The sequence below is a fragment of the Euprymna scolopes genome, chromosome 13 (assembly GCF_053919585.1).
Source record: "Euprymna scolopes isolate OS-2025 chromosome 13, ASM5391958v1, whole genome shotgun sequence".
NCBI classification, from domain to species: domain Eukaryota; kingdom Metazoa; phylum Mollusca; class Cephalopoda; order Sepiida; family Sepiolidae; genus Euprymna; species Euprymna scolopes.
In genome coordinates this window covers 76,864,499-76,887,672 of record NC_136494.1, presented here as the reverse complement: position 1 = coordinate 76,887,672, position 23,174 = coordinate 76,864,499, and the positions used below count along the sequence as shown (strand labels likewise).

Sequence of the window (23,174 nt, the reverse complement as noted above, 5' to 3'; positions counted from 1 at the left end):
ATATTTAATACCTAGGATATTTCTGTTTATAATCAATAATATTTAATACCTAGAATATTTCTGTTTATAATCAATAATATTTAATACCTAGAATATTTCTGTTTATAATCAATAATATTTAATACCTAGAATATTTCTGTTTATAATCAATAATATTTAATACCTAGAATATTTCTGTTTATAATCAATAATATTTAATACCTAGAATATTTCTGTTTATAATCAATAATATTTAATACCTAGAATATTTCTGTTTATAATCAATAATATTTAATACCTAGGATATTTCTGTTTATAATCAATAATATTTAATACCTAGAATATTTCTGTTTATAATCAATAATATTTAATACCTAGAATATTTCTGTTTATAATCAATAATATTTAATACCTAGAATATTTCTGTTTATAATCAATAATATTTAATACCTAGGATATTTCTGTTTATAATCAATAATATTTAATACCTAGAATATTTCTGTTTATAATAAATAATATTTAATACCTAGGATATTTCTGTTTATAATCAATAATATTTAATACCTAGAATATTTCTGTTTATAATCAATAATATTTAATACCTAGAATATTTCTGTTTATAATCAATAATATTGAATACCTAGAATATTTCTGTTTATAATCAATAATATTTAATACCTAGAATATTTCTGTTTATAATCAATAATATTTAATACCTAGGATATTTCTGTTTATAATCAATAATATTTAATACCTAGGATATTTCTGTTTATAATCAATAATATTTAATACCTAGAATATTTCTGTTTATAATAAATAATATTTAATACCTAGGATATTTCTGTTTATAATCAATAATATTTAATACCTAGAATATTTCTGTTTATAATCAATAATATTTAATACCTAGAATATTTCTGTTTATAATCAATAATATTTAATACCTAGAATATTTCTGTTTATAATCAATAATATTTAATACCTAGAATATTTCTGTTTATAATCAATAATATTTAATACCTAGGATATTTCTGTTTATAATCAATAATATTTAATACCTAGAATATTTCTGTTTATAATAAATAATATTTAATACCTAGGATATTTCTGTTTATAATCAATAATATTTAATACCTAGAATATTTCTGTTTATAATAAATAATATTTAATACCTAGGATATTTCTGTTTATAATCAATAATATTTAATACCTAGAATATTTCTGTTTATAATAAATAATATTTAATACCTAGGATATTTCTGTTTATAATCAATAATATTTAATACCTAGAATATTTCTGTTTATAATCAATAATATTTAATACCTAGAATATTTCTGTTTATAATCAATAATATTTAATACCTAGAATATTTCTGTTTATAGTCAATAATATTTAATACCTAGGATATTTCTGTTTATAATCAATAATATTTAATACCTAGAATATTTCTGTTTATAATCAATAATATTTAATACCTAGAATATTTCTGTTTATAATCAATAATATTTAATACCTAGAATATTTCTGTTTATAATCAATAATATTTAATACCTAGAATATTTCTGTTTATAATCAATAATATTTAATACCTAGGATATTTCTGTTTATAATCAATAATATTTAATACCTAGAATATTTCTGTTTATAATAAATAATATTTAATACCTAGGATATTTCTGTTTATAATAAATAATATTTAATACCTAGGATATTTCTGTTTATAATCAATAATATTTAATACCTAGAATATTTCTGTTTATAATCAATAATATTTAATACCTAGAATATTTCTGTTTATAATCAATAATATTTAATACCTAGAATATTTCTGTTTATAATCAATAATATTTAATACCTAGAATATTTCTGTTTATAATCAATAATATTTAATACCTAGAATATTTCTGTTTATAATCAATAATATTTAATACCTAGAATATTTCTGTTTATAATCAATAATATTTAATACCTAGAATATTTCTGTTTATAATAAATAATATTTAATACCTAGAATATTTCTGTTTATAATCAATAATATTTAATACCTAGAATATTTCTGTTTATAATCAATAATATTTAATACCTAGGATATTTCTGTTTATAATCAATAATATTTAATACCTAGAATATTTCTGTTTATAATCAATAATATTTAATACCTAGAATATTTCTGTTTATAATCAATAATATTTAATACCTAGAATATTTCTGTTTATAATCAATAATATTTAATACCTAGAATATTTCTGTTTATAATCAATAATATTTAATACCTAGAATATTTCTGTTTATAATCAATAATATTTAATACCTAGGATATTTCTGTTTATAATCAATAATATTTAATACCTAGAATATTTCTGTTTATAATCAATAATATTTAATACCTAGAATATTTCTGTTTATAATCAATAATATTTAATACCTAGAATATTTCTGTTTATAATCAATAATATTTAATACCTAGAATATTTCTGTTTATAATCAATAATATTTAATACCTAGAATATTTCTGTTTATAATCAATAATATTTAATACCTAGAATATTTCTGTTTATAATCAATAATATTTAATACCTAGAATATTTCTGTTTATAATCAATAATATTTAATACCTAGAATATTTCTGTTTATAATAAATAATATTTAATACCTAGAATATTTCTGTTTATAATCAATAATATTTAATACCTAGAATATTTCTGTTTATAATCAATAATATTTAATACCTAGGATATTTCTGTTTATAATCAATAATATTTAATACCTAGAATATTTCTGTTTATAATCAATAATATTTAATACCTAGAATATTTCTGTTTATAATCAATAATATTTAATACCTAGAATATTTCTGTTTATAATCAATAATATTTAATACCTAGAATATTTCTGTTTATAATCAATAATATTTAATACCTAGAATATTTCTGTTTATAATCAATAATATTTAATACCTAGGATATTTCTGTTTATAATCAATAATATTTAATACCTAGAATATTTCTGTTTATAATCAATAATATTTAATACCTAGAATATTTCTGTTTATAATCAATAATATTTAATACCTAGAATATTTCTGTTTATAATCAATAATATTTAATACCTAGAATATTTCTGTTTATAATCAATAATATTTAATACCTAGAATATTTCTGTTTATAATCAATAATATTTAATACCTAGAATATTTCTGTTTATAATCAATAATATTTAATACCTAGGATATTTCTGTTTATAATCAATAATATTTAATACCTAGAATATTTCTGTTTATAATCAATAATATTTAATACCTAGGATATTTCTGTTTATAATCAATAATATTTAATACCTAGAATATTTCTGTTTATAATCAATAATATTTAATACCTAGAATATTTCTGTTTATAATCAATAATATTTAATACCTAGAATATTTCTGTTTATAATAAATAATATTTAATACCTAGAATATTTCTGTTTATAATCAATAATATTTAATACCTAGAATATTTCTGTTTATAATCAATAATATTTAATACCTAGGATATTTCTGTTTATAATCAATAATATTTAATACCTAGAATATTTCTGTTTATAATCAATAATATTTAATACCTAGAATATTTCTGTTTATAATCAATAATATTTAATACCTAGAATATTTCTGTTTATAATCAATAATATTTAATACCTAGAATATTTCTGTTTATAATAAATAATATTTAATACCTAGAATATTTCTGTTTATAATCAATAATATTTAATACCTAGAATATTTCTGTTTATAATCAATAATATTTAATACCTAGGATATTTCTGTTTATAATCAATAATATTTAATACCTAGGATATTTCTGTTTATAATCAATAATATTTAATACCTAGAATATTTCTGTTTATAATCAATAATATTTAATACCTAGAATATTTCTGTTTATAATCAATAATATTTAATACCTAGAATATTTCTGTTTATAATCAATAATATTTAATACCTAGAATATTTCTGTTTATAATCAATAATATTTAATACCTAGAATATTTCTGTTTATAATCAATAATATTTAATACCTAGAATATTTCTGTTTATAATCAATAATATTTAATACCTAGAATATTTCTGTTTATAATCAATAATATTTAATACCTAGAATATTTCTGTTTATAATCAATAATATTTAATACCTAGAATATTTCTGTTTATAATCAATAATATTTAATACCTAGGATATTTCTGTTTATAATCAATAATATTTAATACCTAGAATATTTCTGTTTATAATCAATAATATTTAATACCTAGAATATTTCTGTTTATAATCAATAATATTTAATACCTAGAATATTTCTGTTTATAATCAATAATATTTAATACCTAGAATATTTCTGTTTATAATCAATAATATTTAATACCTAGAATATTTCTGTTTATAATCAATAATATTTAATACCTAGAATATTTCTGTTTATAATCAATAATATTTAATACCTAGAATATTTCTGTTTATAATCAATAATATTTAATACCTAGAATATTTCTGTTTATAATCAATAATATTTAATACCTAGAATATTTCTGTTTATAATCAATAATATTTAATACCTAGGATATTTCTGTTTATAATCAATAATATTTAATACCTAGGATATTTCTGTTTATAATCAATAATATTTAATACCTAGAATATTTCTGTTTATAATCAATAATATTTAATACCTAGAATATTTCTGTTTATAATCAATAATATTTAATACCTAGAATATTTCTGTTTATAATCAATAATATTTAATACCTAGAATATTTCTGTTTATAATCAATAATATTTAATACCTAGAATATTTCTGTTTATAATCAATAATATTTAATACCTAGAATATTTCTGTTTATAATCAATAATATTTAATACCTAGAATATTTCTGTTTATAATCAATAATATTTAATACCTAGAATATTTCTGTTTATAATCAATAATATTTAATACCTAGAATATTTCTGTTTATAATCAATAAGAATTCTTTGTTAATTAAAAAATAATATTTATGTGTATTTTATGACTGGGAAATGCTGGGTGGCTTACTAGTTTATGAGCTTTCAACAACATTTGACATTTTCAAAGGAAAGCATTTTTTCTTTATGGTTATTTTTTCTATTCAATACACACATCAAGGATCAATTTTAAGTGAAGCACCCCAGGAAAAAGAAGTGCTGCCCTCCCTTACATCTAAAGTGACTACTTGGGTCACCCTGTACGATAGATAACTTATTTGTTTAATATAAAATTTTGTTTTCTCTTTTTATTCAGTTTTTTTTTGCTTTCTTTTTTTCATTTTTTTTTTCATTTATTTATATGTACACACACACACACACATTTTTAATATTTTTATATTCTTTTTTCATTCAACTTCCATGTATTTTTTTTTATCTAAACACTTTTTCTCTTTCCCTTAATCTTTCATTTATTTAAAAAAAAAATTTCTATTTCATTTATTTATTTTTTTATTTACATTCTTTAAATTTATTTTTCTTTTCCTCTTATTTTTCTTGTTTTCTTTTCTTTAATTTATTTGTATTCTTAAAAATTTTGTTTACTTATTTATACTCTGCCTATTTCATTTACTTGTTTTCATATATTTTTTCCCCTGGCTCTGTTTATTTTTTTTCTTTTCTTTGATTCCTTCATTTATTTATTTTAAATTAAAGAAGAAATTCCCTTCCTCTTTTTTTCTTTCTCCCCCCCCTTCCAATTTCGTTTATTTTTGTATTATTCCTCTTTTCCTTTCATTCTTTTAAAAACATCTTTCATTCTTTTTTTCCATTCTTCTTCATTATAGAGGCAAAATTAAAAAATTGCAATATTGAATGTCAAGTGAAACCAATGGTATCTACTGAACTGTCATGTCACAGTAATGAAAATCTTTTAAAAAAATTACGAAAAACAGTACGATAGAAAATTAATTGTTAATGAAAATAGTTTTTTAAGATAATTAACGAAAATTGAGTTTTGCAAAAAAAAAAAAAAAAATCGAGAGAAAAAAAGGAGAATTCTAATAGTTACTAAAGGGAGGTAAATCTTTTCTGAAAACTGAAAATCTTTGGCCAATTTAGCAAAACTTAAATTTCACTAATTGTCTTCGAAAACTTTTCATTAATAATTAATTTTTTACCTAAACGTTTTTCATAAATTTTGGATATTTTCACTACTGCGACATGACAATTCAGTAGATATCATTAGTTTCATTTGAGATTCAATATTTCATTTTTCGAATCTCGCTACAATAACGAAGTTTTTTTTGTTCCTGTCATGTTTTAATTTCCTTCATTTTCTTGTTCATTCCTTTCATACTTACATTTATTCTTTTTAGTTTCATCTTTGTGAAATGAACTGCACAAAATAAAATCAACAATTATTAAATAATCAATTTTTTATTAAGTTAAAAATTCATGTTCCTTCTTCCTAGCATAATATAAAGCTCACATCTCATCATTCAAGTCTCTTACCACCAAGCTACGCCTTCAACTGGCAACTGAGTTGATAATCAATGTTATAAACATCCAGGAGGAAAAAAAGAAGACGGTTTGTCACTTCTTCGCTGTTCACATTTTGTGTATTTTTTAGATCTTCTCTGATTGAGCGAAGATTTTCTTTTGCTTTCTGAAAAAAAAAAAAATCAAAAAAAATCACATGACGTATTATTTTCTGATGATAGTGAAAGAAAAAATTATAAATATTAGTGATGGAAAGATTCCAATATTTTTCTCACATTTCCAATACAATTATTAGGTTGGTGCAAAAAATAATGTCGTTTTTTGATGTTCGACTTACAATAGATCATAACTCCTTTCATAATAAACTTTATTAATCGAAAAAAGAACCATTAGAATCAAAACATTATTGCCAATGAGAAACAAGTTTATTTATCTCATTAGCATAGAAATTTGGAGTTCTGGAAGCGATGAAATTATTGAAGGCTAATTCGGCATCATCTTGGCTTTTGAAGCATTTTTCGCGTAGAAAGTTCGAAATGCTTGAAAAAGTGATAATTGGTGGGCGAGAGGTCCGGTGAATATGGCGGATGAGGCAGAGTCTCGTAGCCCAATTTGTTCAGCTTTTGCAGGGTCAGTTGAGGAACATGCGGGCAAGCGTTGTCATGGAAGAGAATTGGTCGCTTCATATTGACTAACCTCGGGCACATACGTTGGAGCTTCTCGTGCATTTCGTCAATTTGTTTGCAGTACTTCTCCGCTGCAATTGTTTTGCCCGGATTCAAGAAGCTGTTATGGATGAGACTGGCCACAGACCATCAAACAGTCGCCATAACCTTTTTTTCGTGCAATTTCGGCTTCGGGAAGTGTTGTGGAGCTTCTCCGGCATTCAACCACTGTGCCGAATATAGCTGGTTGTCGTAGAGGATCTACTTCTCATCACACATCACAATCCGCTCAAGTAATGGGTCATTTTTGTTGTGTAGAAGACACCTCAAAACGACCATTTTTTTTATTAGCATTCAATTCATGCAGCACCCATTTCTCCAACTTTTTTGACTTCCCTATTTGCTTTAAATGGCGAATGACTTAATAGCAGACATTACAGAGACCACGTAAGTGGTCGACCTTGAGTTCAACAGCAATTTCTCGTGTGGTTTTTCGATAATGTTCATTATCAACCGCAGTTGGCCGGCCACGGCAGTCTTAATCTTCAAGGCTCTCGTCACCATTGCAATAATTTCTTGAACCACCGTTGTACCATACATTAGTGGTTCCTGGGAAAAACGCATCATTGATATCACAAGCTGTCTCTGCAACTTTTCGGCCTAGCTGAACTGGAACAAGAAAATTGTGCAGATTTGAATTTTGTCCATGCTGTCAAAAAGCCTGCAAAAAAAATGAATGAAGAGATTAAGAAAGGTAACAAATAACACGATTAGATAGAGCGGAAAACAAGCGTTAAAATGATATAACATGGCTATATATTAATGAACAAATTCAGAAATCATATAGAAAAGTAACATGTTAGAAAACGATATTGGTTTTGTACGAACCTAATATCAATTCTGTTCTAGATACCAACCTCTAATACAATTACCGATTGTGATTCTTTTTAAATCTCTAAATATTTAGTTATATAGTTGCTCTTTTTCTTTTTAATTTTCGCTTTATTGCATCAAATTCTTTAATCGCTTTATTTTTGTTCGTTTAAAACTTAATTTTCCATTGCTGATAAATGTTTATTAATTCTAAACCACCAGTAAAACTAAAATCTATAGATCAAGCTCTATTAGTATACTTTAACATCTGTAAAATATATATGCACATATTACATGGGTTTTTATGGTAATCTGAAAATTAAAAAACAAAACAACAAAAAAAAACAAGCTGTGCATGCGCGGTCCCCCTGTGGTGCAATATGTGAGGTGACGCCACAAAAAATAGTGAAGAAATGATGAATGTAAGAAATGTGAAGGGCAAGTTTCAGAATAGATGGGGAAAAAGTTATGGGGTAAAAAGTGTCATTTTTTGCAAGTTTGTGACCCCTTTTGAGCTCCTGGAATGCCGAATTCCAGTGAAAATGTACAAAAGATGCAGTTTCATGCCTTAAGACATGTATATTTGAATTCAGCACCATGGAAAACCACTATATAGACATACATATCAAGTTCTTGACTAATATGAAAAAAGAGCTCCAAAAAGGCATGTTTTTTTTAGCCCTAAAAGTCCCAGAGGGATGCGAACCAGAATTTTGCCAGGGTCACCCATTCTAAATTTATATTAAGAACAATAGCCTCCACATTTTAGCCAAGTTTCAGGAAAATCTAATAGATGGATCAAACGCTATCAGGCAAAAAGTGTCATTTTGGGTCATTTTTTACCTCTTTTGAGCCCCTGGGGATGGCGAATCCCAGTGTAAATGGATAATGGGGCAGTATCAGACTGTAACACATGTATATTTGAGTTGACCACCGTGAAAAACCACTATATAGTCAGATATATCAAGTTTTTGTTGAGAAATATGAAAAAGAGCCACAAAAAGAAGCATTTTTAGCACTGAAAGTCCCGGGGAACACAAACCAGAATTTTGCCAGAGTCAACCATACTGGATTTATATTAAGAACAATGGGCTCCACATTTTGGCCAAGTTTCAAAAAAATCTAATGGATGGATCAAAAGTTATGGGGAAAAATGAGTCATTTTGGGCCATTTTGGGGCATTTTTGGCATCTTTTGAGCCCCTGGGGGCGCAACGGGAATTTTTGCAACAATATTTTTTCACTTTGCACATCTATTTAATGAAATACAATTTGTTCAAAATTTCAGAAAAACTAATGGACGGTTATCTGGCAATAGTCTGGATGCCACTGAAAACATAGGTCCCTCTCCGATAAATCGGGGGACCAAAAAAGAAGAGCAAATTATACAATTAAAGTAGCAAGCCACCCGGCATTGCCCAGTCGTAAAATATGCTTAAATATGATATTTTGATTAATGCAATACATTGTATGCGACCCAATATATAGTAATGATTTAAAAAAACAAAAAAAAGAAAAAGAAATCGATTTGTGCACGATCATCGAGAATCGAAACCAAAACATTCAGCTTACGATTTACTTTTTCGTTTGACACGTTTGCTGCAAGGCTAAAAATTAAATCAGGAACAAATAGTTATTACGTTACGCATGCGTATTCATAATGCCATCGTTCGACCTTACCCCTTTTAAATTTTCACACTTTTGCACCAATTTTCCCCAGCTAAAACCCAAATATAAAGTTTTGTATGGGTTTGAATAGCGTATGTATTAAGTTTCATGTCTGTAGACCAAAAACTAACAGAGAAAGTTGGTAAGCAAAATTTTTTAGGCAAATATATATACGCATACATAAATATATATAGAAAGAGATTTGTGTTTCCTATAACCTTTTCGCACAAATATTATTTAAGTATAAATCATGTAGAATATCTGCATAAATATAATTACACGTAATAGTTAACTAAAGATGATCATCCTATAAGAAAACCAAAACAAAAAAAACAAAAAAACTAATAGGGAATTAATTAAAATAAATGTTTAAAAGAATAGGCAAATTAGCTAGATCTTTTGCAGATGAATGCAAGTCAACGACCCATATATAACAAAGTTGTATTTTCTATTTAAATAAATGAAAAAAAGGGTCTTTAATATGAATATCAATACAAAAAATGAATTTATAGGAGTACTACTGCTGCCATATGTGAGCTAACATGAGATACTCTTAACTCTTCGGCAATGTTTTTAAGTCTTTCATGTTTGTTATTTTTTTTTTAAATTTTAATGTTGTAATAAGTAATAAAACCCCAGTTCACATAGGTACAAAGTTAAAAATTGCAATCATACTTTGATGGTTTTTTTATTTTAGAGTTGGATAAGAAAGAATCGGTTAATATTGTAAACGAAATATAAGATATAAAGTCTCAGAATGATTACTAGTGTTTATAAACATTAGTAAGTTCAAAGTATCTAACAATTTTAACAAACGCTTTATTATGAATTTTATTTTTTACAATACTTAGACATCATCATTATATAATATGGGAATCTTTTATTAATAAAAACAATACGGTTGATATGAAATCTGTTTTCACTCATAATAACTTATAACTTCCACCTATAACTTCTTTGCTGTACACCAGCAATTATTCCACGCACATCAGCATACCGCAGCACGGTGGCTGGGAACCACTGATATAGATCTTCAACCTATTCGATACTCAGGCGATACTAGGTTACTTTGATAGTCTATTAGATAAAGGACAAATGCTTGTTGGTATATCCATCTAAAACTTGAAAAATGCACCATAAACACCCAAAAAGTTGGTATTTTGTTTTAATTATAGTTACCTCAAATGTATAATATCTAAAAGTCAAAAGAAAAAAAAAAAGATTCTTTATTTGAGGGTCAAATGGTTAGTTATATCATTAATGTTATCACAATGTAGACACATCTTTTAATGTTATCATGCAATCTGTTTTCCAACTATTAACTAAAGGGAAGTAACTGATTTTTTTTTCAGAGTTATTTCCTTTATACCAACTTGGGTTGTGTGTGTCTGTGTCGAGAGAGAGAGAGAAGAATGAGCTAGACGAAGAAAGATATGGGTAGAGAGGAGGAATGGGGGTGGAAACAAGGAACAGGAAAATAAAGAATGATAGGAGTTATGCTACACTTTTTCCCGGGCAATTGAATTGGAAGCCATGTTTAGTTTCAGAAGAGTTTCTGATGGGTAGTTATCTATTATATAAATCTCACCTGTCTGTTTAAATGTATGTATATTTGTATGTCTGCCAAAAACTTTTGACAGAGGCGATGGATTTTCACGAGATTCGTATTGTTATGAAGCTCAACCCTTCAGAAGACAAATATCGAAAAATTGGTTAAAAACAATTCCTTCATCCTCAACTGGGCACTTTTCTACAAGGGGTCGCTTTTTTCGCTAGTATTTTCGAAAGTCATCCCCTCTTTTCAATTGACTAGCCTTAATTTAAACCTTGTCCACTTCCAGTTTGGCGATGGACGCAAGGGCAAAGACGTCACTTTTTTTTCACATTCTTTTTCTCCTTTGTGGTACGAGTTTGAGCCTGCCTGCCTTTTAAAAATTTTTTTTGCTCAACACACACCTCCGAATACCTGGGCAACGCCGGACACCTAAGCTAGTTCTATACAAGTCCAGGAGACAAAGAATTTTCAGTGTTCTGTACAGATTCTGGACTTTAGAATTTTGTAGCGAAAGAGCAAAAGATCTTTCTCGTGTTGCCGTGAAAAAATTATGTGCTGGGATGCTAAAAGGTTTCATTTTTATGGAGCAATTCTGGTTTCTGATTGGTTGGTAGCAGAATGTTAATTAATTTGATTTGTCAGTTCTTAGCAGGAGCAGCAGCAGCGTTTATAAATAGAATCTCCCAACTTTGAGGGAGCGTACCCCATTAGTTATCAAAAATATTACAACAGCTGAATAGCCCTAGCAGTATTAAATAAAGCTTACCTGTATTTCCGAAATGAAATTAGAGACATCCAGGGTTTTTGCTAAGCCTGACGGTAACAGGCACTGTAGAATAACAAAAAAACAAAAAAAAAAAACATGTTGCATTAAAATTGTAAGATAAATAAACAAATTAAAAAAAACAAAGACAAGAATTTTTTTTTTTATTTGCATCTAACCATGTTTAAAAACAGTTTGTGTTTATTCTATATTTTTCATTTATTTAGAGATGCTTCTACTGTGGTCTCTAATGTCTGCCATTAAGGCTCATGAGCTGAAAAAAAATGACATTATCGCTGAGGTCCTAGCAAGCAAGATCCATCGAACAGTCAGACTTCCGATAATGAATACAAAAATTTTACAGAAAGCATTAGAAAACTTAAAGATTGCATTAAAAATGAGAAAAATAAGGACCATGATTATTTGTAATGAAACTCATTCAATATTAAAATAAAAAGAATTCAAAACTTAAAGTTGTGTGTTTATACGTTAAAAATAATTAAACATTTTGTTGTTTCATGGATTTTCAACACTAAACTATGTTCATTTACTTGTAAATTACATTTAAAAAGAAAGGAACACAATTCGATTTATAGTAAAACTAAATTTTACTCAATATAAAAAAAAAAATATGCTGTATGTTTCAAACATATCTTATATTTAGAACAGAAGACAATCAAATGTTGCAAAATATGAATTTAGGCAATACACAAGTATTAAACAATCAACTTAAAATCAAATGATAAATATTTTAAAAGATTAAAATGAATAACGATCATTTTTTTAAAATTAAAATGAACAACTATATATATTTTTTTAAATCAAAACGAACCATATTTTTTAAAAATAAAAACGAACAATATATTTTTAAAAATCAAAAACATTATTTTAGAAATCAAAACCAACAATAATTTTTTAAATTTTTCATTGTGTTGATATTGTGAAGTTCAGTAAATCAAAAAAAAAAATTATAAACTGATTGTCAACTTGCTGTGTCAACATAAAATCCTCCTTTTCACCCATATTAATGGCTTTTTAAACAGAAAGCCGTTCTTAAGTTAAGTATTTTCTTTCGTTCCCATTTGTATTTTAGAAGCATATATCTGATGGCAATATCTACATGGGACAAGTGTATTTTTCTTTAAAAATATTTTGTTGTTTTTAATGTTTGTTTATAGTTTGTAATGTAGTTTGAGTTTTTGAATTTCCTAGTTTGTTTTGAGTTTTGTAAATTATTGAAACATCCGCATGGGTGAGTAACACCCTTCATCATCAAAACTGTAATCGCTTACTAAAAGAATAAGAGTTCTCGCCCTTAGCTAGTATTTTCGGTGGTTATTTTTTTATTTATTTATTTTTTTTACAAAGGAGTCACCATTATAGTAATAGTTAGTAGTGAAAATTTGGATACTTCTGCAGTTTAAAGTCTGCCTCTTTGTCAAAATGATAAGGAAAAATTATACTGCACTAGAGTTTGCACAAATATTCATATCTCTATCTCTACTATTATATAAAAGGAACTGAGTGTATGTGGGCGAGTTCATTCCTTATGGATTTGGAAACAGCTGGTTTTTTTTAAATTTCACATGAAGGTACCTGATGTCTCTGGCTGTTTTCTTACGTAGGTTTTTGTATCAGAAAATGTCTGATAAGTAGTGAAAATCAGTAATCAGAAAAGTCCGATTTTGATCCAACTTAACACTCACACAACGGAACATCACAAGTGAATTTGAGAAGTTGTATCACAGCACAAGCAGAAAGGCCCAGCCTACAAAATTAACTGTAAGTTCTTTGACAAGATGAGTGTGTTTAATATGAATGTGAATGTTTCTGTTTAGAGCACAATTGAACCATGATACTTGACTTTGGCATTTAAAACTTTAAGTGGAGCCATTATTTAGAAATAATTTAATAACATCCATAGATTCTCTACAGTGCAATGTAGACGACAATGTATTTTAGACTAAATCACTGCAGAGAGACATGTGAAGCTTCCTCCTGGTACACTGTGTGTGTGTGTGTGGGGGGGAATCCTAATTAAATCAATTTAATTGAAAAAATGAGTGATTTCATTGATTTGATGGCAATAAAAGTATGGAAGAGCGGAAGATTTGTTTATCTTTATTCAATCCTGTACAATGTAAGGTTTCCCTGCTAGTAAAATCATAAAATTACATCAGTAATTTATATATATAACTAGGGCTGTGACGACAGCATATACTTTTCATTGTTTTGACTCTTGAGTATATATCCCTTAATATCTTATATGTTTTTATATAGACTGATGTGGTTCTCGGTTGATTGACTGTGTCTGACTGGGTCAGGTATATACTTGAGAGTCAAAAGAATTAAAAGAATATGCTGTTGTCACAACTCTATATATAACTTATCACTTCTGATGTTCCAAAGAAAAAAAGAAACACCAACCTATCAATTCTTAACCTTAACATGGCAAAGAGAAGGAGGGGTTACTGTGTTTTGACTAAATCGTCTGGCAGTCTTCGCTTCAGCATCTTCCAATTGCTTATACAACCTGCTAGAGTATGCCAGCTTTCGTATTAGTGTGAATAGTAGAAAAAACATGGAGGGAGCACAAAAATTATTCAAAGTTCCGATACCTTTATACGCTGCATCAAAGCAAGAACAGTCTCAACCAGAGAACTCCGGGTTTCAGCATGAATTTCCATAAAGTATTGACTGCTGCTGGTACCGTTTTGAATGCCTACGGTCACTTGACCCCAGTCAGTTGTATCTAGCATCACAGATGATGCCGTTGCTGATGCTCCTGAGATTTCCATGCCGTGATTAGAAAATTTTAGGTTCTTCAACAAATCTTTCAGAAGACAAGATCTATGCGTAGAATCTGTCGAAAAGAGAATGAGAAAAAAATAATAGTAAAACACGGGTTGCAAGGACATAGTTAAGGCAAAAAAGAAAAAAAAAAACATGGCATCTTAGGACAATCTGTATGGGGAGGAGATTATTCCTAGTAAATTTCTAGTTCCTAGGTCTAATAAGTGGAGGACTGAGAGAGGTTTGAACTGTAACGAACACAGTTTGAACGTCTGACCTGATCTGCAACCACCTTATGCAAATCACTCTTACTCCTGCGGTTTTACAGATGTCCTATTTATGTTTGATTGACAAAGTGACATTTGTCAAGCAAATCCATTTGTATGAAAATGGTTGGTTGGTTGTTTTGTTTTATGGCATATCAACCCTTTTCAGGTTATTTAATGCCGAATCTGGTGATTTTGAAGAACGATTTTTTAATATAGTATATTTGTTTTTTAAGTCGTATTCTATTTAACCCATAGTTGGGACCTTAACAGGTACTACCACTCCGGGTCAGAGTGGACCTGGGAGCAATGGCAATTAAAGGGTGGCTCCACACTCCCTAAGGCCTGCAAGCTGGGGCCTCACCATCGGATATAGGTTAAGGTCATATCCAGGACCTGTATGAAAATGTTATTTTGCATCAAATACACAAGTTGTTTTTTCCACCACCACCACAATCATAATTCTATTATTTATCAGGTTGACAAGAAAGTTCTTACGGTTTTTGTTGCAATATTTTTGATTCATAACGGGGTATGATCCCACACAGTCAGGCGATTCTATTTATAAACGATGCTGCTAGGAACTGACAAATCGAATTAATTCACGTTCTGCTACCAACCAATCAGAAACCAGAATTGCTCCATAAATATTAAACCTTTTCTGTAGCAGTTTTGCATGTTTTTTCCGTCTCGACACGGTAAGAATATTTTGCTCTGTGGAACTGTCTACAGCAAACCAGTCCCCTCTCAGGACTTGTGTGTAACAACGAACCATTGGAAACTGTTCTGTCTACTACAAACCAGTCACCTCTCAAGACTTATTTAGAACAACGAACCATCGGAAACTGTTCTGAAACTAAACATGGCTTACACTTCTATAGTTTTTAACTGTTTTTTGCACCTGGACCATTTTGAATTCAATTAGAAAAGATTTTCTCCCGACCACAACCACTACCATAACAATTCTATTTTTTATTTCTTTAATTTAATGTAGTTGTGGTTTGCACTACGTCCAGAATTCATTTAAAGTGCATGACCACTGATACTTACATCTGTCTCAAACATACTTTTTAAATAAGTTAGATACAAACGAATCTAATAGAGAATAAAATTACTGTACATCAAATTTTCAATCATCTATATATATATAAAAGCGAAAATGTGTGTATGTATGTATGTTCGCTTTTTGTGCATGTCCAAGAAAGGCTTTTTTCCAAGAACCGATCGGTCGCCTCACAACTCCTTAAAACTTTTTATATCGCGCCTAAATGATAATACCTATATGAGTTAACAACCGGGGTCGCCTATCTATTTAATTTCCCCGACTTTCAAAACATTAATATTCAATAATTTTCGATCGCCGCATGTGCATTAAGCTTTTTCGTATAAAAAAAAAAAAGAGGGGGACAGACTTGCGGTAAATAAAACACTGTCCCGCACTCAAAGTTGACGTCATTAACTCGTCAAAAACGGGCACCTGCCAAGGCACACGTTTTTTTTTCACACTTTATACTTTTCCAACTGCGCGTCAAGGCTTCGTTTTTTTTTAAAACAACCAACGATTTTTGTTTTCATTTACTCTAAAACACAAACACCTGGGCAACGCCGGGTACCCCCCCCCCGCTAGTCTATAAATCTCTCCTGTCTGTTTAAATGTATGTATGTATGTATGTATGTATGTATGTGCATGCATGCATGTTTGTTTGTATGTCTGCCTAAAACTTTTGACAGACGTGTTGGAACGTGATGAAACTGGTATCATTTTAAACTTCAAACTTTTGGATGACAAATATCAAAAAAATTGTCCAAAAACATAAATTCCTTCACTCTCAACAGGACAGTTTTCTACAAGGAGGGGTCGCTTTTTTCGCAGATATTTTCAAAAGTCATCCACTCTTTTTGATTGACTAGCCTTCATTTTGACATTCGTCACTTCCGGCTTTGCGATGAACGCAGCAGCAAAGACGTCCCGTTTTTGTTTTCTCCCCTTCACGGTACAGGTATGAGCCTGCCTGCCTACTACCAGTTTTTTTTTTTTTTTTTGCTCAACCCACACTTCAAAACACCCAGGCAACGCCGGGCACCCAGGCTAGTCTACAATAAAATATTTAAAAAAAAATCAGTGCATGCACATGGGTGTCAATAATATGTATGTGCTCGGTAAAAATCAAACTATTGATGGTTGGCTGTTTTGTTTTACGGCATATCAACTCTCCGGATTATTTAATGCCAAATCTGGTAATTTTGGTAAAAGCTTTTATGCTTCAAGTTGTTTATATCTTCACATATTTATTCGTGGTGTTTGGTTTGGTTGTTTTGTAGAGAAATTTTTTTTTTTTTTTTTGCGTTGCAGTACATGATTGAGTTTTGCAAATGGGAAGGAAAAAGAAATAATTACATCAATGTTGGTGCATTTAAGTCAGAAAGCTGATATCTCCAGACAGCCTGATATGGTAGCACCAGTCTTAACTATTGAATTTATCATTAATTATGGGATATGCATTCTTTGCAACTCAATGAATGATGTGGACAAAATGTATTGGTGCTTGTTAAGATAGAGTTGACAGATCGATTTTTTAAATATGTGGTTTTAAAAAACAACAGTACTTACTCGTCATGTTGAAAATAATATATTAAAAAATTATGAAAATTTATTGAGTAGAACAACAACTATTGTTGTTTAATAAAGAAAAGTCTTCTCTTTTTTTTTTTTTTACATAGGCATCACCACTTATCAATGCTCAGAGACCACTTGAGGATAAGGATTAAAGTGTGTACAGTAGTCAATTGGACAATATAGTAATCGTTAATAATGGAAATTCAGTAAATTTGTTAACTTGTGGAACGGCTCATCAGGAACTTGTTTACGCTGGACTTGAAGACAACCATACTGTAGTCAGCTGGAAAGCAGGCAAACGGAAGACAGTTATTGCTATCAGCTAAAACAACATGTCGGCCATTACAGGTGCGAAAAGGGAGACAAGTATGTCCCTTGTATTCACAATCTTCAAGGTGGTCGTATCTAGTGAAAATGCAATATCTCCTCTAAAATTACTTTTAACTATAAATAATTTTCTACTCAATGAGTTTTTGGAATTTTTGGATATATTACTATTTTCGACATAAGTACTGTTGTTTATGCTTAAAACCACATATTAAAAAAAAATTGATCTATCAATCTATCTTAAGAAGCATTAAATTTTTTTGTAAAGTTTACCATTTGGAGTGTGAGCGGGCAACACAACCATAGTTCCCCCCATCCCCAAAGAAAGAAAAAAACATTAAAATTTTAACCAATGTCATATTTATTGCTTATATTTATCCTGGGATTATGGGATATGCATTCTTTGCAACTCGATGAATAATGCGGACAAAATTTCTTGGTGCTTGTTAAGATAGAGCTCACAGATTGATTTTTTTTTTAATATGTGGTTTTAACAAAAACAACAGTACTTACTCGTCATGTTGAAAATAGTAAAATATTAAAAATTATTATTGAGTAGAACAACAACTATTGTGTTTTTAGTAAAGAAAAGTCTATTGCTATTGGCTAAATCAACACATCAGTCATTACAGGTGTGAAAAGGGAGACAAGTATGTCCTCTGTATTCGCAATCTTCAAGGTGGTCACATCTAAGGAAAATGCAATTTCCCCCTTAAAATTACTTTTAACTATAAATAATTTTCTACTCAATAAGTTTTCGGAATTTTTGGATATATTACTATTTTCGACATAAGTACTGTTGTTTATGCTTAAAATCACATAAAAAAAAGATTGATCTATCAACTATCTTAACAAGCACCAAATTCTTTTGTAAATTTTACCATTTAGAGTGGGAGCGGGTAACACAACTGTAGCATAGTCCCCTCCACCCACAAAGAAAAAAAAAACATTAAAATTTTAACCAATGTCATATTTATTGCTTATATTTATCCTGGGATGAGTATTTTACAAATCCTACATATAATATATATGTCTACACATATATGCACACACACTGAAGATGTGTGATACAGCTTAACAGTCTGTCTGTGGATGACTATATAAGCCCTCTTTGTTTGGGTCGCAAGCACTCTTGCTGATTCATAATGATTGCTACTGTTTTAGCATGATACAAAGCTCTTTGTAATTAAACAAATATGGCAGTCAATGTTTGTATAAAGCATTGTTAGATATCATTACTGATGGCGCCTATCCCAGTGGCCTGATGGATAGAGCTACTGACTATCAACTCAATGGTTGTAGGTTCAATCACAAACTTGGGATGGGCGCTGGTCTAACTATGCAGAAGAGCTGTGATACAGTGAATTCTCCTTCTTTCTTCCTAATATGTGTGTATATATATATATATATATATATATATATATATATAGAGAGAGAGAGAGAGAGAGATACTTTTTTAGCCTATTAAAAACAGGTAAAATTTATAGCTGTTGACTTAGAAGTAATGCTTTATGCCAAACTGATGGTTGTATATGATTAAATTTGTGCTCATGCTTGCATTAAATACAAATCACTAATCATCCCTAATCATGCATTGAATGGATACCATAATACTTAGTTCACTGTACTTTATCATAACAAAAGGCCATACAACATTTTAGCTAGATTGAACCAGTAGTTTCTGGAAAAAGTGGAACGGACAGACAGGCAAACAGACAGACTAAAAGAAATATATATAAACAAACTATGCATCAAAAAGAAAATAAGATTGCAATTCAGATAATAATCAATTCAAATTAGTTTGCTTACCAGTACATGTGTGATCAAAGAGAAACGCCGATAAAGAATCTGGGACCAAAATCTTATATGCAAGTTTTTCTGGCAAACTTTCCGAGACAAGCATTGGTATATCCTCGAAAGCAGAAAAGACTGGCCTCTTTCTAGCGATACTATCAATAACCAATGACATTGAATTGGAGCGTTTGTTTTTACAATGCTTACCGACCTGGCTCGTCTTCGATTCTTTCAGAACACAGAAATCAAGAAAATCGGTTCTGCTTTCGAAGCTATGCACAATGATTCCTTGATCCTCAAGAGATTTGAGCTTTTCAAAACAAAGAGATGATGAATGTAAGTCAAGGTCTTGCAGGTGAAAATTCAAAACTAGCCAAGCATTTATCAAAACTCTGGTGTCAGAAGGATTGAAAAAGTCTTGAATGATTTCAACAGTGACCGACTCTCCAGGTTGCAGTCCTTGGCTGAGGTGGACGGATTTAAAATTAAATTGCTTCTCAGATTCCTCTTCGAATCTAGGACGGATTCGGTGCGTTTCTACCAATACTGACCAATCAGAAGAAAGAATCATTTTGCTATTGGTCAGCTGACAGCAAAGAACCGTTGATCCATTCACGCTTTTGACAGAGATGGACCCTTCTAGTGAATGATTCTTCTGCCTATTCTCATCTGTGGATACAGAAGTACCTGAGCAAAGGTGACTGGCCAGGGCAAGTTGGGACAGAATACGTGACTGAAATTTAATGTTTGGGTTAAGTTGATTTATTTTTTTTGTGATATCATCCACTCTGACTAGAAGATCTGATATAGTGTTCTTCTGACAGGTCGGTGAATGACTGTCACCAAATCCATCACTTGAATAGGGACACGAGTAAACCCGTCCATTTTCTGACTGACACAGAAGAAATGTTTTGTCTGAAAATAAAGAGAGAAAAAAATAAAATTAAAAACAAAATGTAAAAAAAATCTTTGTTATCATCTGGATTATTCAGACTACAGTTCTTATCTCACATTCTGTACAACATTTTAGCTGACGAAAGATCTGACCATTTCTTGTGTATCTTGTTGAACTCAACAATCTGTCTAACTCACGAATTTGTACCGAATTTTTAATAGAACCTTTTATCCAATCCATTTTCAAGAATCAAAATCATGCAATGAATAGTATGGATTTAAATCAACATTAGAATAAGGATTCTAGACATATCATTATATCCCGATTTTAATCTTTCTAAGTGGACATAAAAGTGGTGCAAAACTGTTTTGTTCCAGGGAATAATTTCAAGTTGGCATGCTCTGATTCTGTCAGATTCTCAGGTTCGATAGAAAGATTCCCAAGTTCAACAAGATATACTTGAAGAATGTTGAAAGTTGCATTGGTCGAAACATTGTAAGAATAACATTCAAAATGAGAACAGTAGTCTTCATAATTTAAATATGAATTATCAATCATTATCTAAAAAATTCAGAAACAAACTTCATCTTTCTTATTACTTTTTTTTTTTTTTTAACTAATAGGTCTCCATTTATCAAGGCCTGGGGTGAGATTCACTTTAAAATAAGAGTTAAAGATTGTCAATTGGATGATAGAAAAAATATTACTTAATAGCAGTTGATTATCAAAGAGGATGACTTAACAAGCATTTGTTTATATTAGACTTGAAGATATACTCAGTTTGTCCATTTTATTTTTCGGTCTTCTTCAGGTGCTTTCTGTTGAATTTGAGAACCATCATGGAGTTTAAGCTAACCTGTTACTAAAGCTCTGGAGATACACTGTTCACATTTGATTTTTTAGGCCTAGTGCCATTCTTTCAGTTAACGTGTTAAATCGTCTTGTTAGTTTTACTCAGGATTGAACTCAGAAGAACAAGATAACCTGCATACAGTCTAGCACTATGGCTTTGGTAAAATATTTTAAAAATTCAATTTCTAAAGTTTGATACAAAACACGTGAAGAAAGCTGAAAACCAAAAATGGATGAAACATTATGATAACATAAATAGACAAGATAAAGATAGCAGTTGAAAACTTTTCAGTAATAGTTACATTTACATATTTTTTAGGAAAAATGTTCATTTCAAAAAAAAAAAAATAAAATAATAAAACAGAACTAACACAGTATCCTATTAATATATAGATACAAATACTACTACTAATAATAATTCATCTAAGAATGTCTCCATAATTAAATATGCAAAAAATTCCTTCAGTTAACATCTGCTGAAACCGCCTAGAAAACGACGGAAGTCATGCAACAATGAAATGCTTTGAGAAATATGGCGAATAGCCAACAAAAGTGAATGCTGCGAGATGAAAATGCTTCAAATACTATAAAGTAGTAGTGCGCATCCAGATATGAAAACACCAAGGCAGTAGATTTTGTTTTTTATACCATAGATAAAACTGGCCCATGGTTTTCAAGTGGATCGTTGAGTGATCTATCACAATGGACACCAATATTTATATATATTCCAGCAAAGAAGGGGGAATTAAGTAATGTTCATATCAGATGATGAATTTCCTGGTCAGTCAAATTTTTATGCCCATAGATTATCGGCTGAGTATCTTAAGTCATTTTTCTGGTGTGGTCCAAATGGTATCTATATATATTGTAGCAAAAGAGGCAGAAGAAATCAGTTGGTTTTGTGTGCTTCCTAGAGATACATGGGTCTATTGGGTCTGAAGCTAATGGATTGTATTCAGTTGGAAAATATGTTTGTCTTGATTTACAATATTATTCATCAGCAGAAAGAAAACAAATATCATTGTAATGTCTTTCAGAATAAAACATTGTTACTTGTTTTAAACTAGTGTTGTAGTTTTGTTTAACTAGGACTAAATAATTGATACTGCGACCGGTCTCAGAATCGACTACCAATTCAGACCAGTATAACGAGTGGACGATCACAGTCTGTGCAGTGAACACATACAGACACATATTCATCTGATGGTGAATTCTGTATAAGTTTTATATTAATAGAAGCTATTGTATAAGTCATTGTGTGTTTGTATTTCTCATTTCTTTGTAACATTTTCAAGAATCAAAATTATACAATAGATGGTATAGATTTTAATCAAAATTGGAATAAGGATTCTAGACATAAGATTTAGTAACATAATATCCTGATTTTAATCTTTCTAAGAGGACATAAAAGTAGTACAAAACTGTTTTGTTCTGGGGATTAATATTCTTCTAGTTTATATTAGTGATGGGACGATTCCAATATTTTTCCTGATTCCGATACAATTACTGATTCCAATTCTTTATAAATCTCTAAATATTTAACTATAGAGTGTTGTTATTTCTGATTTCTGTAAAAAAAAAAAAAAGTTAAATATGCAGATATTTTCCTAAACGTAAAATTACACTTGTGGCGGATGATCTATTGATTTTA

At 29.2% G+C, this 23,174-nt stretch overlaps 1 protein-coding gene across 1 annotated transcript in view; it reads right to left on the bottom strand.

The window, feature by feature from the left end:
• Positions 1-6,377: 6,377 nt before the first annotated feature.
• LOC145292078 (uncharacterized) overlaps positions 6,378-23,174 on the bottom strand; it is a 241,017-nt gene continuing 224,220 nt past the window's right edge. The window contains exons 4-7 of the mRNA XM_080138136.1: positions 19,792-20,691; positions 14,598-14,842; positions 11,983-12,045; positions 6,378-6,622 (exon numbers count right to left, since the gene is read on the bottom strand). Of these exons, the coding sequence (XP_079994262.1) occupies positions 6,476-6,622; positions 11,983-12,045; positions 14,598-14,842; positions 19,792-20,691 (1,355 nt within the window). The 3' untranslated portion in view covers positions 6,378-6,475. The remainder of the gene's footprint in view (positions 6,623-11,982; positions 12,046-14,597; positions 14,843-19,791; positions 20,692-23,174) is intronic.